The sequence below is a fragment of the Myotis yumanensis genome, unplaced genomic scaffold (assembly GCF_028538775.1).
Source record: "Myotis yumanensis isolate MYYU_CA2020_CCGP unplaced genomic scaffold, mMyoYum1.0.hap1 SCAF_3, whole genome shotgun sequence".
In the NCBI taxonomy this organism is placed as follows: Eukaryota; Metazoa; Chordata; class Mammalia; order Chiroptera; family Vespertilionidae; genus Myotis; species Myotis yumanensis.
The window spans coordinates 39,675,737-39,691,524 of NW_027223754.1; the positions used below are offsets into that span (position 1 = coordinate 39,675,737).

Genomic DNA, 15,788 nt, shown 5'->3' on the forward strand with positions numbered 1-15,788 from the left:
GTCCCCTCCTCTCCAATGAGGGTAATAACGGTGATAAATAGACATTAACTAGGAAACCAAAAGGGAACAGTGGCTTCGGATTCCATTTCAATCAATTTAAGACACATTCAAGGCTAGAAGCCCTTGAAGATATTAACCTAGTATAACCAGTATCTCCCGGCCTCTGAGAGTTGACCTCGGAGAGGAGCGCTCCAGTGTAGAGAGTAAATATGAGTCCTTGAACACCGGGCTCAGAAGGTACCAACACGGAGCTGTCCAGCTGAAGGATAATGGCAGCTACCTGTGCAATTCTAAATTCTCTAGTAGCTGCATTAAAAGAGTAAAATGAAGCAGTTAACATTATTAAAAACCAATGCAGCCTAAATAATACCATTTCAACGTCTGAGAGGTCGGGGGACTACAACATCTTCAAAATCCCATGTGTATTTTACACTTCCAGGACATCTCAATTTGGACTTGCCACATTCCAAGCGCTGGGTACCACAGGTGGCAGGCAGCCACGGCACTGGAAAGCACAGGCCCAACGCATCTATGTGCATTAAAAAGGTGAGCAGTTTCCTCAGGTGTTACAACTACTCAGTGTATTGCTACAGTTGCAGCCACAGCCTCCGAGTAACCCCAGATGTGGCATCAAAATCACCACCGTCCACACGCCCTCACCACGCTTCCAGCATTTACGTGTCACAGGCCCTCTGCCCTGGAGTGGCCCAATGGAACGTTATTTCATTCAGCAGAGATCTGCAGAATCATAGCACCCCTTAAGTAAAATCTCCCCTTCCCCCCTCCCCCGTCGCCCCATTTTAACAATGAAAACAATCATAGTATAATTAGGCCCATTTCAAAGTTTTCTTAAGTAATTTGACATGCCAGGTTTTTATTGGCCGAAAAGTCTGTCATGAAACACAAACACACCTGTCAGCAATTTAAAAAGGAGGAACTAGAGAACTGTTCAGGAAATAATATCTGTGCTAATTAAAACCACTGGTTAAAAGCTTCCTGTTTATTCCTCTGTTTGCCCTAAGGAGTGACCTTTACCGCTCCTCCTCCAGGTTCATTTTTTCATTTGTGGCTAATGTGCTTTCTCGGACTATGCTGTCTTCCAATCAAGCTGGCTGGGTAAGGCCCACTTACAGCACTGCTCTCCCAGGTGGAGGGCTGGGGCCTGGCAGGGTGTAAGAAGCTATCCAATCTCAGGCAAGCTAGTTTTCAAGGACTGCTCTGTAAGGGCTACTGAGGACCCTGTGCTGTCCAGTCCACAAATCTGATGAGGGAGCAGAGGCATCATTTCAAGAGTAGAGCTGTCCCGTTAGAACACTTTGGGCAAAGCCAGGTTCTCTGTGGGTGAAGAATATGGTCTCTTGGGCTCACTCCTTTTTTTGAATTCCCTTTCTGCTCTGTGTATGTATTTTCAAAACCTGCAGCACCCAAATGCTTCCTTTCTGCTACTCCCTCTTAGCCAGTCTTGAGTCTTTAATTAAAGCAAAGCATTAGCTACTCACCCACTGGATTTCCTCAGGTCCTTCCACCTTGGGGAGCATCAGGCTGGAAGGAAGGACCCGGGACTGCAGGAGGGTCTCCAGGTCCTCTTCGGCCAGACCACTGGACACTGAGTTGATTCTCACACACTTTTCGGTTGGGCCCAGATCAAAGTCTTCAAGAGTTTTTACTATTCTTAACCGAGCTTCATTCTGTAAGTGTTGAGAAAATGAATCTCCTGAGTATATTTATCATTGAGAGGAAACAATATAACTGTCTGTGAAACTGTTATGTGGATTCAAGCCTGAGCATCATTTCTATATCTACAACTTTCCTGTCTACCAAATACTAGTGACTGGTATTTGAAATAAGTCATCCGATCTGATAGACTGATTTCCAGACTTCATTCAAGGTGATGTGGAACATAGATGATGGTCACTGTAATGTATACTAGCATACTTCTAAATAGTAGTATCATTTTGCTCATTAACATTACTTCTCAATTGCAAAAGTAAATTAATTGATAGGTAGCGTTTACTTGGTACAAGGCATGGTTCTACGTCTTCTATCTGCTATTTCTCATTTAATAAATATGAGGAGCTAGATAATATGGGTAATGGCAATCTCATCTGTCAGCGTAGTCACATTAAGGGAAAAAAATAAAACTTTGTTTTTCTTTTTCCATATGCTTCATGCTTTTTACTCACTTTTTTAAAAAAATATTTTTTTTGCAATGGAGTTGAATCTTGACACTTAATTAGGAAGGCACGCATAGGAAACTGACACTCGACGCTACAAAAAAGCTCCAACTTATTCAGAAGGAAGGCAGTAATATTACCAAGAAACCCCTTCATGAAGTGGAAGGAAATATACATGTTTTTCCTTTGATTTGACAGTCTTTGCTCCAGTTAAGGAAAACTGAACAGTTGAAAGCCTGCCTCAGTATCTGAATTGTCCTCAGCAAAACTGTATGAAACCAAACATGTTATTGATTGGCTTTGAGTTGGGGGTGATGAAGGTGAGGGGAGCCGGGAAAGGAGTGATTGAGGGGGTGGGGGTTGGAGTTGAAAGAAAAGTACTTTGAGGTCATTACTTCCTGGCTATTTCAGTTTCAAAAACAAATTCCTTCAACTTGCCAACAGCCCTCAACTAATTCTCATTGTCAGAATGAACACGTATCAAAAGTAGTTTCATTTGGGAAGAGATTTTATGATACTAATAAAACTTTAAAGCTTCTCACTGCTGATGAATGTGGTTTAAAAAGAAAAGTTTTAACAATATGCAGCCATTTGCACAGCAATACTTATCTAGGAAAATAGCAAACCGAAACGGTGACAAAAAAGAATGATTTGAGCTGATGTTGAATCTAAGTCTAATCAACAAGACAAGCCAGGACAGATTTAAACCAGACGGAAGTGGGCCTACGACCCCATGGAAGCAGGGAAGGCGTCCAAATGTGGTCCGAGTTAAACAGTGTGAGGAAACGGTAGCTTAGAGTTGTCAGGTCAGATGGAAACAGAGTACGTAGGACAGTTTAAGACGGCTCCGTGGAGTCCTGATTTACAGAGCTCCGATTGCCAATAATTAGACCAAGCTTAGGCAAAAGCAAGAGAGCGCTCACATGAGCTAACAAGAGGGTGACACAGCCACAGTGGCCTGGTTCCACGCCATGCTGTTGTCCATTCCACGGCTATCAGACGCATCCACTCCTTTACCATGCCCTCTTGTTACATCCACCAAATACGAAAATCCCGAAGGTGAAAAGCAGACGTTAACTCAATGTCATGGTCCCAAGGCTGTCTAGAGCTGGCGGGAGAAATGCGTCCAGCTCTTGGGCAGTGCGTGTACTTTGGTCCCTGGCCTTGGAGAACCTGAAATGTGTTGTGCTCCGTGTAGCCTGCACCACCACAAACTCAGGATTGCAGCGGCTCGTAAACAATTCAACTGGCAGGATTTCATTCAGTAGCAGGTCGAGCTTGTGAAGGGTCTGCTGGGACGGTGAATGGAGAATGGAAGGGAACTCGCTAGGTCATTTAGGCTGAAATGCATTTTAAAACTAGAGCTATTGGATCTTCTCTGCTTTCATCTGCCTGTGTGCGCAAGGACACAGGATCACTGGCAACGTCGACTTCCTACATTGTTCATGTTGGTGTCAAACAAGATGTAACCTTTAAGTTGTTTTGCTGTTTCGTCGCTTGGATTGGAAAGGGGACTGTTTGTTCAAAGCTCATGTTCTAAACCCGTTGGTGATTTTTATCTCAGGTCAGATTGCCATGGTTTCAGCACATTCCGGTTTACTTAGTAAAATTCAGCCCTTGTGAAATTGGCTGCAAACGAAGTACCTAATTCCAACTTTAGGCATAATCTGATTAGTACTTTTCCTGTTACAATAATGAGCAGCAAATAATCAGCATTTTATTAGACTTTTTCTCCCTCCCTACTTCTGGCTCAGAATTAAAGCCGAGCTCTTTCCACTTCATCATTCTGTACCTTTCCAAAAAAATAAAAAGATGGCTTTGGAGATATATTGCCACACAACACCCTTATTAACAGGCTGTTGCTTGCTGCAATTTACATAAACTAAGTGTGCATCCCTCTGCCATGTATCCCAAAATATCCAACCACGGAATTCACACCAACCAACAAGCATGGTGATTTTTTTTTCTTTTTGGTATTTTAATGGTGAAATATGTTACTGTGCTAGCAAACATACCCATGCCATCTGTCGGGTGAGAGGAAGGCAGTTTCTAAGAACAATTAAGTTTAGTTTGGGGTGTTCAGCTAGAGAGAGCCACAGTCCACCCAGTTGTGAAAAGAAAGAAATGGGGTTCACTCTGTTCTCTGCCTTCCCCTCTCTCTAACTTCTTGCTACCATCTCTCTCTCTCATCTCCATCTCCTCACTCCCTTTCACATTTCTCTCTTTTTCTCCACTCCTGTTTGGCCCTGACCATCCTTTCATTTCTATCTTGTTAGGGGATTAGCAAATACAGCCCGGCAGCCACCATCTCCTCAGAAGGGCTGGCTAGGTGATCTGCTGAGATTATTGGGAGCCGAGTGCTCCCTGGAGGAAGAAGGAAATGAAAACGAAAGCAAAGAGAGGCCACTCAAAAAAGATCTTTTTTGGGGGCAGGGGTAAGGGACTGTCATATTCTGGTAGCAAAACGGGTTGTTCAAAATGAAGTTTAGATGGAACCGCATTCTAAACGCGCTAACACGACAGGGCGGCTTTGGTGAGCGCTTCTCGTGTAGGATGAACTTGTTCCCCCAAGAACTGACAACCTGGAAAGGTCGGAATAATGGAGCGAAGGCCTTTAGCAACAGTTACATCAGGTCTTTGCGGAGACTAATCAGCACCGTGCGCTCGGTAGCAGGTCTGATTCCAGGTGGGCCCCGCGGAGGTCACGGAGAAAGCTGGCCCGGGTCGCAGTCTTCCCAGGGCCCTGGTCTAAAAGGGGGTGCTAGCGAAGGTCCCGCATTCAATCGATATTCCGTGCCAAGGGCTGCTCAGTGCAGTGGACCGGTGGCTAATAAACTTGTCCTTCTACATAAGCCACCGTATTATGCGACTGTGTCTGGGCCGGGAACCAAGGCGTGCTATGATTTCAGAGCCTGGGTCCTTGTCACCTGGGGAAGGGACACGCTCCGGTGACGTAAGAAAGCGGATAAATCAACCATCACCGAGACCTGCAGACTCCGAAATTAAAGGAGAAAATATGCGTGCAGTTGGTTCGATTGGCACCCATTAAAGCTAATAACTAATCATCCTCGCAAGTTTCTAGCTCAGAATGATCAAATCTGCAAAGAAAACAACATCCGTCCACTTTTACACTCCAGTGGAAGAGGTGGTCCCTCGCGGCGGGGTGGCACAGTCTCGCCATCTGGAGAATAAATCGAGTGTGAAGTACAGTATAGTTTGGGACCAAGCTCCGTGGCGGCAGCTCAGCAGTCAGTTCATTAGTTCCAAACTTCCAGGGATTAGAGCCACATCAATTCTACTGTCGGATAGGAAGAGACAGACCGGATTCAGATTCAAGGAGGATTGTGACAACCAGGAGGAGCCCCTTGGGCTTATTTATAAAACTACAAAGTATAAACAGAACCAAATAAGTGCCTTAAATAATAGCATTATCACAGTTTCATAACATCTGAATTAACACCTTTCCCTTCATCCTCCCCCCCCAGCCCCACAAACGCAGGCACTGAAACCTTGCATGTTAATGTATAGTCATTTTCAGAAGAAATCACAAAGACTACCCGGATGCAACAGGAGCAATGAGGAAGAAAGCTGTGCAGCCGGACTGAGACTTGGTAATTAAGAAATACCAAAGACTTTCTAGACTCCAGGGAGATGCATAACATTTGTGATTTTTAAAAATGTGTAATTAATATTTTCATCCTGCAAAAGGCACGCTGCCACGCTGCATATCCAAAATGATATGTGAATCCAAAATGATAGTGAATTCTATCTTTTCTGCATCGGTCCAGCTCATGTCATTTCCATTTTATCTAATTCCTAAAATGATGTCACAGGCATGGAGTGGAACACATTTTTGGCAGAAGGGCTGGATATCAGAATCAATATGAATTTTTTTTTGAAAAATATGAGAATGTTTGAAATAAATTCTGAGTGAATCGTTCCATTTAAGGTCTCCTTTATATAACTTCTTTTTATACATTTATATTAAAAAACAGAAGTGCTTATAACATAAAACATGTCATAACTAAGTAATTTATATTTTTGTATTTTTCTTGTAAATGTATAAAATTTATTATAATCACAGAGACTTGTAGTGACTGCTTGAAAACTAAAGGCAAGTAAATTCTCATTAATTATTATAACCTGGTAGTGTTTCTTTAGGCAAGATGATAGTGCTGTGTTTTTTATCCCACTGAATTTTTCACATGAAAAACAAATCTTAGGTTGCCTGTTTTTGAAAACAGAAAATCTACAACACTATTGAACATACCATGAGTTAACTAGTTTGAAATTTCATTCATTAGTGCACTGCAGGCACAGTCAACAAAAGAAAAAAATACATAAATTGGACTTTATGAAACATTAAAAATTTTAAAAATTTATAAAAGGCAACCCACAGAATGGGAGAATATATTTGCAAATCATATATCTCATAAATAATTAATATCTAGTACATATACATAACTCCTAAAAGTCAACAATAAAAAAAACAATATAATTAAGAATTGGGCAAAGGACTTGAATAGATATTTCTTCAAATAAGATAGATATACAAATGGCCAGTACCCACATGAAAAGATGCTCAATATCACTGATCATTAGGGAGACAAAAATCAAAACTACAATGAGATACCACCACACCCATCAAGATGGCTACTATTAAAAAAAACAAAACCACAAAAACAGAAAATAACAAGGGTTGGTGAGGATGTAGAGAAATTGGAATTCTCGTGCACTATTGGTGGAAATGTAAAATGGTACAAGCCACTATAGAAAATAGGATGGTGGTTCCTCAAAAACTTAAAAGTAGAATTACCATATCATCCAGCAGTTTCACTTTTGGATATATAACCAAAAGAATTAAAGACAGGGTCTCAAAGGGATTTGTACACCCGTGTTTATAGTAGCATTATTCACAACGACTAAAATGTGGAAGAAACCAAAGTATCCATTCATAGAAAAATGGATAAGCAAAATGTGTTTTATTTTATAATTGGAATATTATTCAGCTTTATAAAGGAAGGAAATTCTGACACATGCTACAACATGGATAAACATTCCAGGCATTATGCTAAGTGAAATAAGCCAGTCACAGAAAGACAAATACTATATGATTCCACTTATATGAGGTACTTAGTCAAAATCATAAAGACAGAAAGTAGAATGGTGATTGCCAGGGGCTGAGTGGTGGGGAAAGAATGGGGAGTTATTGTAGTTAAACTCCAGTTAAGGAGGCCCAGTGCACGAATTCGTGCACTAGTGGGGTTCCTTGGCCTGGCCTGCAGGGATCGGGCTGAAACTGGCTCCGAGACATCCCCCGAGGGGTCCCGGATTGTGAGAGGGTGGTTCTTGGGTGACGCACCCCGGAATCGGGCTCCCTCCTCTCTGGTTCCGGGTGCATGACCCAAGAACTGCCGCTCCTGCATTGAGCGTCTGCCCCCTGGTGGTCAGTGCACATCATAGCTACTGGCTGGTCAGCGGTCACTTAGGCATATATATATATATATATATATATATATATATATACACACACACACACACATACTAGAGGCCCGGTGCACAAATTCGTGCATGGGTGGGATCCAGCCAACCTGGCCCGATCAGGGTGGGGGGGGCCGATTGGGGGCGGGGCTGGCCAGAGGGAAGGGCCGTGGGCAGTTGGCTGGCCGCCCCTACCCCCTGGTTGAACTCCCTGTTGAACTCCCAATCGAGGGGACAATTTGCATATTAGCCTTTTATTATATAGGATAGACTAGAGGCCCGGTGCACAGATTTGTGCACTGGTGAAGTCCCTTGGCCTGGCCTGTGCCCTCTTGCAATCTGGGGCCCCTCAGGGGATGTCAGAGAGTCGGTTTTGGCCCAATTCCCACAGGCCAGGCCGATGGACCCCACCAGTGCATGAATACTGGGGCTCTAGTATGCATATAAGATCTTTGGTTAATCTCATTCTGCCCTCTCCCCTCCCCGCTTCCCTCTGAGATTCATCAGTCTATTCCATGTTTCCATGCCTGTGGTTTCTGCTCCTGTGTTGAGCATCTGCCCCCTGGTGGTCAGTTTACATCATAGCTACCAGCTGGTCGGCCAGTCACTTAGGCTTTTATATATGTAGATGGGTATAGCAGTTCAGTTTTGCAAGATGAAAAGAGTTATGGAGATAGTGACTGGTTTCTTTTACTTAGTGCAATGTTTCAAGGTTTGTCATGTTGTAGCATGTATCAGTATTTCTTCCCTTTTTTATTGTGAAATAATATTCCACTGTATGGATATACCACTTTTGCTTGTCTATTATCCGTTAATGGACATATGGTTTGTTTTCACTTTTGGCTATGAGGAAAAATGCTGCTATGAACGTGCACGTACAAGTTCTTGTGTGGACATCTGTTTTCATCGCTCTTGGACACATACCTAGGAGAAACTGGAATTGCTGGGTTATACGGTAACTCTGTTTAATTTTTTGAGGAACTGTTAGCAAGGTGGCTGTGCCAATTTTCATTTCTACCAGCAGTGTACGCGGGTTCCAATTGCTCTACAGCCTCACCAACATGTGTTACGATCTTTTTGACTATAGCCATCCTAGTGGGTGTGAAGTGTCTCTCACTGTGCTCACCATGGGCTTTATTTCCCAGATGACTAATGATGTTGAGCCTCTTTTCATGTGTCATTTTTACATATCTTCTTTGGAAAAATGTCTATGTAAAAAACATTGTGATGAAATACATACAACATATTCCACTGTAACCATTTTTGAGTGTACCTTTTAGTGGTCTTAATTACGTTCACAGTATGGTGCAACCATCACCGCTATCTAATTTCAAAAGTTTTTCATCACCCCAAACCAAAATTCTATAACCATTTTTGCAAAAATTCCTCATTCCTTCTTACCCCCTAGCCCTGGTAGCCTCTAACCTACTTTCTGTATCTATGCATTTATCTATTCCAGGTATTTCATATAAGTAAAACCATACAATATTTATTTGTTTGTTTCACTTAGTATCATAGTATTTTAAGGTCCATTCAAGTTGTAGCATGTGTCCAAATTTCATTCCTTTTTATGGTTAATAATATTCATATATATATTATATTACATTTTTAAAACCCATTCATCTGTTAATGGACATTTGGGTTGTTCCTACCTTTTAGTTATTGTGAATAATGATGCTATGCATGTCAGCGTACAAGTGGCTTTTGGAATCTGTTTTCATCTTTTGGAAATATATCTAGGAGTAGAGTTGTTGGGCCATAGAGTAATTCTATGTTCAACTTTTTGAGGGATTGGCCATATTGTTTTCCACAATTCGGTTGCATCATTTTACATTTCCATCAGCAATGCACCAGATTTCTAATTTTTTCACATCCTTAATAACCCTTGATATTTTCTATTTTATTTCTTTGCTTGTTATCGAAGATGACAGCCATCCTAGTGGGTGTGACATGTATTTTATTGTGGTTTTGATTTGCCTTCTCTAACGACTGATGATGCTGAGCACCTTTGTATTTGCTTATTGGCCAGCAGCACACCTTCTTTGGAGAAATGTCTATTCTAGTCCTTTGCCCATTTAAAAAAATTGGGTTGTTTGTATTTTTGTTGTTGAGTTAGGAGTGCCTTTTATATATTCTGGATATCAGATATATGATTCCCAAATATTTCCTCCCATTCTGTAGGTTGTTATTTCACTTTCCTGATGGTGGCCTATGAAGCACTAAAGTTATAATTTTGCTTAAGTCCAATTTACCTATTTTTTTCTTTTGTTGCTTGTGCTTTTGTTACAGGATTCCAGGGCAGGAGGAATAGGGAAACTGAGACAGGAAAGTTTAAAACAGTATGGGCAATGTGCAGCCAGCTTGTAACTAACAAGCCATTATCTTCCCCAGCCAATGGTTAAAAAAAAAAATCCACCTCTCTAAGGAGAGAATGCAGAAAGGGAGGGGTAAAGGAGAAAAAAAAAAAAAAAAAAAAAGGCAGTTTTACTCCCTAAAGAGAAAAGCCAAGTCTCAAGGCTTGGCAAGATCAAGTTGCCAGGTGCTTCTCATGAATTCTGGGAAGGCCACAACAAAGTAAAAAGAAGGGACCTGGAGAATTAATCTGCACCAAAATATTCAGCAAACAAATTTTGAAGCCTACAGACAGGAAAGTGTATAACACCTTGGACCCTCACCCAACTCATTCTTCAGATTAGCAGAGAGCCCGTCTGCGCTTCCTAAGCCAGATATATAGGTTTGCTTTTTCAATAAAGGTGCACACTTTAATTGCTTTAATAAGTTGGCTTTTCACAACTCAGTCAAGGTCTCCTGTATAAATTCATTTATATGAGAAGACAAGGCTCAAGGTTGGGAACAGCCCTCTCCCACTGACTCAGGGAGCTGTCTGGTAACACCTCTAACACTTGTGTAACCACTTTTGGAGACCACTGCCTAATCCAAGGTCATGAAGATGGACAGCTATGTTTTTGTTTAAGTGCTCTATTTCTAGTTCTAGCATTTAGGCCCATGTATATGATGAGTATATATTTTTGAATATGTTGTGAGATAGGGAGGCTTATGATATTTTTATGTTGTGTTTTCAGTCTTTACCATTCAACAAAATACAATGAAACTTCTCTGGGAAGAGAAAGCTCAAGTGGGAAGAAGGGGCTTACTTTCAGCCTCTTCACTTGGGTTTGCCAGTCCTTGACTGGCAAGGGCTGGCGTTTGGATTTCTTGCTGCCATGGCCCTATCTATTACCCTTCCCCACTCTCCATCTCTTCTTTTGCCCTTTCCCTACCTGCTCCTGATGGATTATCCTCAGCTGCGTGGGACAGGTCTTGTGTTTTTGTGAGAACCTTGCCAGGCATCCTCATGGCCTCTGAGGGGCCTCAAATCCAAGTTCACAGGGAAGTGTTGAGTTAGGGCTGAGAAGATGTTCCTCACGGCACAGCTGCCTATACCTTTTACACTTCTTGTTAACTTTATGAAGTAGCAGTGTGGCTTTGAGGTACACTTTGCGTGCAACTTTTAAAAAAGTAAAGGCTTGTGGTGACTTTTTCTTTTTTCTTTCTTTTTAAAATATGTTTTTATTCATTTCAGAGAAGAAGGGAGAGGGAGAGAGAAATAGAAACACCAATGATGAGAGAGAATCATTGATCAGCTGCCTCCTGCATGATTCCCTGTGCCCTACAATCCAGGCATGTGCCCTGACAGGGAATCAAACCATGACCTCCTGGTTCAGAGGTCAATGCTTAACCACTGAGACACAGTGGCCAGCTGTGTGGGATTTTTTCAATGCCAGTTATAACCGCCATGCTCAGATTTGTCTGTGGAGCTCTGGATTCTGCAAGTTCATGGTTCTTCCCACTCGTACTATTTTCTTTGTTTTCACTCATTGCTTGTTCGCACAGCCTCAGTGGGGCAATGTTATAATTTTTGTTTTCTGGCAGGGCAGCAGAGGCACAAGGAGCAGGAGATTTGTTCCTGCGACGTGCTCTCTCGGAGGACCTACTAGCACGTCCAAGTGCTGGGCAGGATTCAGAGGACCAACGAACAACGCCGTCACTCAGTAGGTGTTTTACGTACTTAAGGCCAAACATCAGATACTTGGAAACATTTCGGTAACTGACAGGATTTGTTCTTTTCTTTAAGACTGTGATTCTGAAAAGAAAATTTCCTGACTACCATCCCCAGATTTTGCCTGATGTCCCTGGTCTTGTGCCTTTAAGAAATGTAAACCAGTAGGAGAGGAATCAATCAAGTGCAGAATCATCACTATACAGGTGCTGGGGCTGGGAGTGTGGGGAAAGATATCGAGATCACTTTATATTGCTATATACATCAATAGAGGAATGTGTCATCTAGTTGTGGTGATGAAAGGCCCAGAGAATCGGAAGTGAAACAAATAACAGACAATAGGGCCCCGGGATTAGAAGTGGGAGGGAGCACTTCAGGCTGAGATGGGGGGCAGGGGAGTTGAAGATTTCAATAGGTGCGGGGAAGGGGTAGGACCCAGCGGGGAGCCAGAAATGGGCACGGAGCTGAGGCAGGAAGAGAGAGTGAACACAATGGCAGATGGTCAGGACATATGAGGTTAGCTGGGGAAGGTGCTGGTGCCAGGAAATGGACAGAAAGATGGGAGATTCCAAAGCAGGCAGGGGTGAGCCCACAATTTAGGAACAAAGGGCTCAGGCCCTGTTCACCTGGGGAAGGAAGGGGTGACGGGAGAGGTGGGCCACGCACTGCGGTTCAGTGGAGAAAGTACCTTTTTTATTGGCAGGTCTGTCCCTTGCAGTCCCTCGAGCACTAAGTGGAGAAGATCCTCGCTGCTTGAAACTGCCCTGCCCATGGGCACCCCTGGAGTGCGAAGCATGCACTGTTATCAGGAGAGGGCTCTAGTCCCAACGCTACTCAACTTTGTCTTTGGAACAGGTGTTTGCACAGGCGTCTCTGAGCCTGGGGGTTCGAAGTGCAGTGCTATGAAAAAGACACGCAAGTACATGTTGGTCCCCCTCCCTTCCGGGGCCCTTCTAATTGGCCTCCCTCTGCCCTCCCTTCTCACCTAGTGCAAAGCACAGCCCCAAGAAAAGCTGCCCTCTCCCTTGCAACTAGCTATAGTGTGTTGTGCAACTTCTCTGGGTTAGAGGAGGTAATTAACTGTTTTGGTTTAAAAGCCCCCTGCTGGGTTGCAGTCTGCGTGGGAGAATAAAAATAAACAAGCGCGAAAGGGAACAGTGTCATCAAAGGACTCGGAACCTACCTTTCTTCATTCTGAGGGTGAGAGCACTGCTGTTGGCCACAGGTGCCACGGATTACCCACGCAGGGCTGCGTCCACTGGCCTTTCATGCTTTTTTAAAACAATAAATCAAGAATGATCCGCTCATAATTTAATGAGGCAGCCTTGCCATGGTTCCAGATCCGCATCACCTGTCCTGGCTGGAGCAGTTTTACTGTGACTTTATTTCTCAAGCTGGCCTGAGGAACATTGCTAGAAATGATCCAAATTTGTCCCCTTAATGTAAATATCAAGAACCAGGTGGGGTTTTTTTTTTGGTCTGTTTTGTTTTTAAGCCAAAGCCTCTTCACTTCTATGGAGGAAAACATTTGTTTCCCTGGCCATCACCAAATTTTGGAGGCGAGCTGGGCCCCTTCCGTCCGAGGCCACACTCAGGTAGGTTCTGAAGGGGCTGGCGTGCGCGGGGCTCCTGTCTGCGTGCCAATTGCTTCAGCAACACTTCTCCAAGGTGCTGACACAAAGAATCTTGTCTCCGTAAGTAGGAGGCTGTAAAAGCTTACAGAGAGAAGGGGAAATGTCTAGTGCTGAGGCACAAAGAGCCTTGCAGTTAAACCGGAGTTTGTGCTGACTGCAGGGCCAAGCCTTGTCCTCTCATTGTGGAGAGGACGCTATAGTGGGGGCAGGGCAGCGTCCCACACAGATTTCTTTTATATATATTGATCTCAGAGAGGAAGGGAGAGGGAGAGAGAGATAGAAACATCAATGATGATAGAGAATCACTGATTGGATGATGATAAAGAATCACTGATTGTCTGCCTCCTGCACGCCCCCTACTGGGGATCAAGCCCGCAACCCGGGCATGTACCCTTGACCAGAATCGAACCTGGGACCTTTCAGTCCACAGGCCGACGCTCTATCCATTGAGCCAAACCGGCCAGGTACCACACAGAATTCTCTTTCTTTTTTATTTATTCTTATTTTTATTTTTTCCCCCACACAGAATTCTTTACATTCCTCAGTGCTGATCAGCCTTCCTGTCAGCCCTGAAGAAAGAAATCAGGTAACTGAGTAAGCTCTGTGATGGCAGAAAGAGACCGTAAAGAAAGATTTCTTGCATACACTGAACTGGATCATTATCCTCCCAAACTACTCTGAAGGTAGGTGAGCTTTAAAACAAAAAGGAGTTTTGAAATTCTCCGCAAAATATTACCAGTTGGTTCTCTCTTTGCATATTTTTATTTCTGTTGCTCAAATATATATATTCATTCACAACCTCTTTTTATAGGAGCTAATCATTTGTTTTTCATGGTTTGTTGTTTGTCTTGCTTCCTAATTATTTCCTAAGGAAAGTGGTACTTAAAAAAAAGTTCTTTTAGATGGCAAATTTACAGGTATTTTAAAAAGTAGACCTTCTGCACTGTATTCTTTACCTATTTTATTTTATTCTAAAATCAACAAGGAAAAAAAAGAAATATATAATGTGGAAAAGAATGGAGGGTGATGATGGCCATCAGAGTATTATGTACATATGGCAGATTCTGCCCTTTATGGTTTGGTTACAGGGAAGAGTCCAAGCCACACAGAAGGAAGTTTCTCTTTGTGGTCTATTGGAGCAAGCCACAATTCCTCTGGATTTGGGTACCGTGGAGAAGGCGGGAGAGCCCAGTGTCATCGGACCTAGCTCAAGAACACAGATCTTCTATAATTAAATGTCTCCCTCAACAAAATGCTAATAAAACAATGCAATGGCTGCACCACACTTGATTTTCCTTGCGTTTTACACCTCTTCCTCTTGCCAGCTCTTCAGGTTGACTTTCTCGGTGGCTTCGTGCCTTCGCTGGTGCCAGGCAGGCTCACTGCGGAACCACTGGGGCTTTCTTCCCTCTTTTTGCTCCCAGTAAATTTTCATAAACCATTTAACGTGAGAACAAGCAGGTTAATTTCCTGTGCCGGTGAGCCAGGCTCTCGGAAGGCTCTCTGCAACACTGCCGTGTTCTGGCGTCAGAGTCAGAGGCCTGGGTCCCAGTGGCCAGGATGCTTGCCAGCGCCTTCTCTGTGCAGACACCAGGTGTGATTTAGCATAACAGATTGTGGGGACGCACAGCGGCTTCGAGAATCCATGCGTCAGAACCAAACTGTACCCTTCGTGCAAGACGAAGAGGAAGCCTCATGGGCTAGAGGTTCTGCCAGGAAAGGCCTCTGGACAAACTGGAAATGGGAAAATCACTCCACCTGGCATCACACACCTGGTTTCAGGGACATTAAAATTCTTCTTAACGATATCAGGACCCCGTTAAAGGTCTCCTCATATCACAATGCTGTTTTCTTCTAATGGTAGGCAGTGAGAAGAAAAGATCATATATATGCAAAAATGGAATTACAGTTGACCTTGAACAATGTGGGGGCTAGGGGGGCCAACCTCTATGCAGTTGAAAATCCAAGTATAACTGTTGACTCCTTAAAAATTTACTAATAGTCTACTGTTGACTAAGAACCTTATTGGTAACATAAACAGTTGATTAACACATATTTTGTATATGTATTCTTACAACAAAGTAGGTTATAGAAAAGGAAATATTAAGAAAATCATAAAAGAAAATACATTTACAGTATTCACTGAAAAAAAATAAGTGTACCTGCACAGTTCACATCTGTGTTGTTGAAGGGTCAACTGTATAAGGAAAATTTAAAGCTCACTGAATTTTAAAGCTCATTGATTATGTACCTAATCAATGCCTAAACCATGCATGAAGCCTTGGTGGACAGTGACTCTGAACACAAGGCTCCAGGTGTCAGCCCTTGGGATCTGCTTAGGGAAGACTCTGAGGGAAGAAGCCAAGCTTTGAGGCCAGCGCAGTGTAGACCCCAGAGATGAGAACAAGCTACCATGTCGACAAGCTTAGTGAGCCTCGA

General features: G+C 43.1%; 1 protein-coding gene and 1 long non-coding RNA gene across 13 annotated transcripts in view; one reads left to right on the forward strand and one right to left on the reverse strand.

Moving 5' to 3' along the window:
- LOC139006107 (uncharacterized) overlaps positions 1-15,788 on the forward strand; it is a 101,751-nt gene that overhangs the window by 77,570 nt on the left and 8,393 nt on the right. The window contains exons 2-7 of one of the 6 annotated variants that reach the window (XR_011470742.1): positions 440-546; positions 11,589-11,707; positions 11,791-11,921; positions 12,419-13,310; positions 13,876-14,032; positions 14,438-14,619. This is a non-coding gene — a long non-coding RNA (uncharacterized lncRNA). Of the gene's footprint in view, positions 1-439; positions 547-11,588; positions 11,708-11,790; positions 11,922-12,418; positions 14,033-14,437; positions 14,620-15,788 lie in introns of those variants that run through there. The other 5 variants (XR_011470743.1, XR_011470740.1, XR_011470745.1 and 2 more) reach the window with 5 other exon arrangements.
- CLYBL (citramalyl-CoA lyase) overlaps positions 1-15,788 on the reverse strand; it is a 231,878-nt gene that overhangs the window by 43,760 nt on the left and 172,330 nt on the right. For all 7 annotated transcript variants that reach the window (XM_070408653.1, XM_070408652.1, XM_070408654.1 and 4 more), the window contains exon 3: positions 1,500-1,688. In XM_070408653.1, the coding sequence (XP_070264754.1) occupies positions 1,500-1,688 (189 nt within the window). The remainder of the gene's footprint in view (positions 1-1,499; positions 1,689-15,788) is intronic.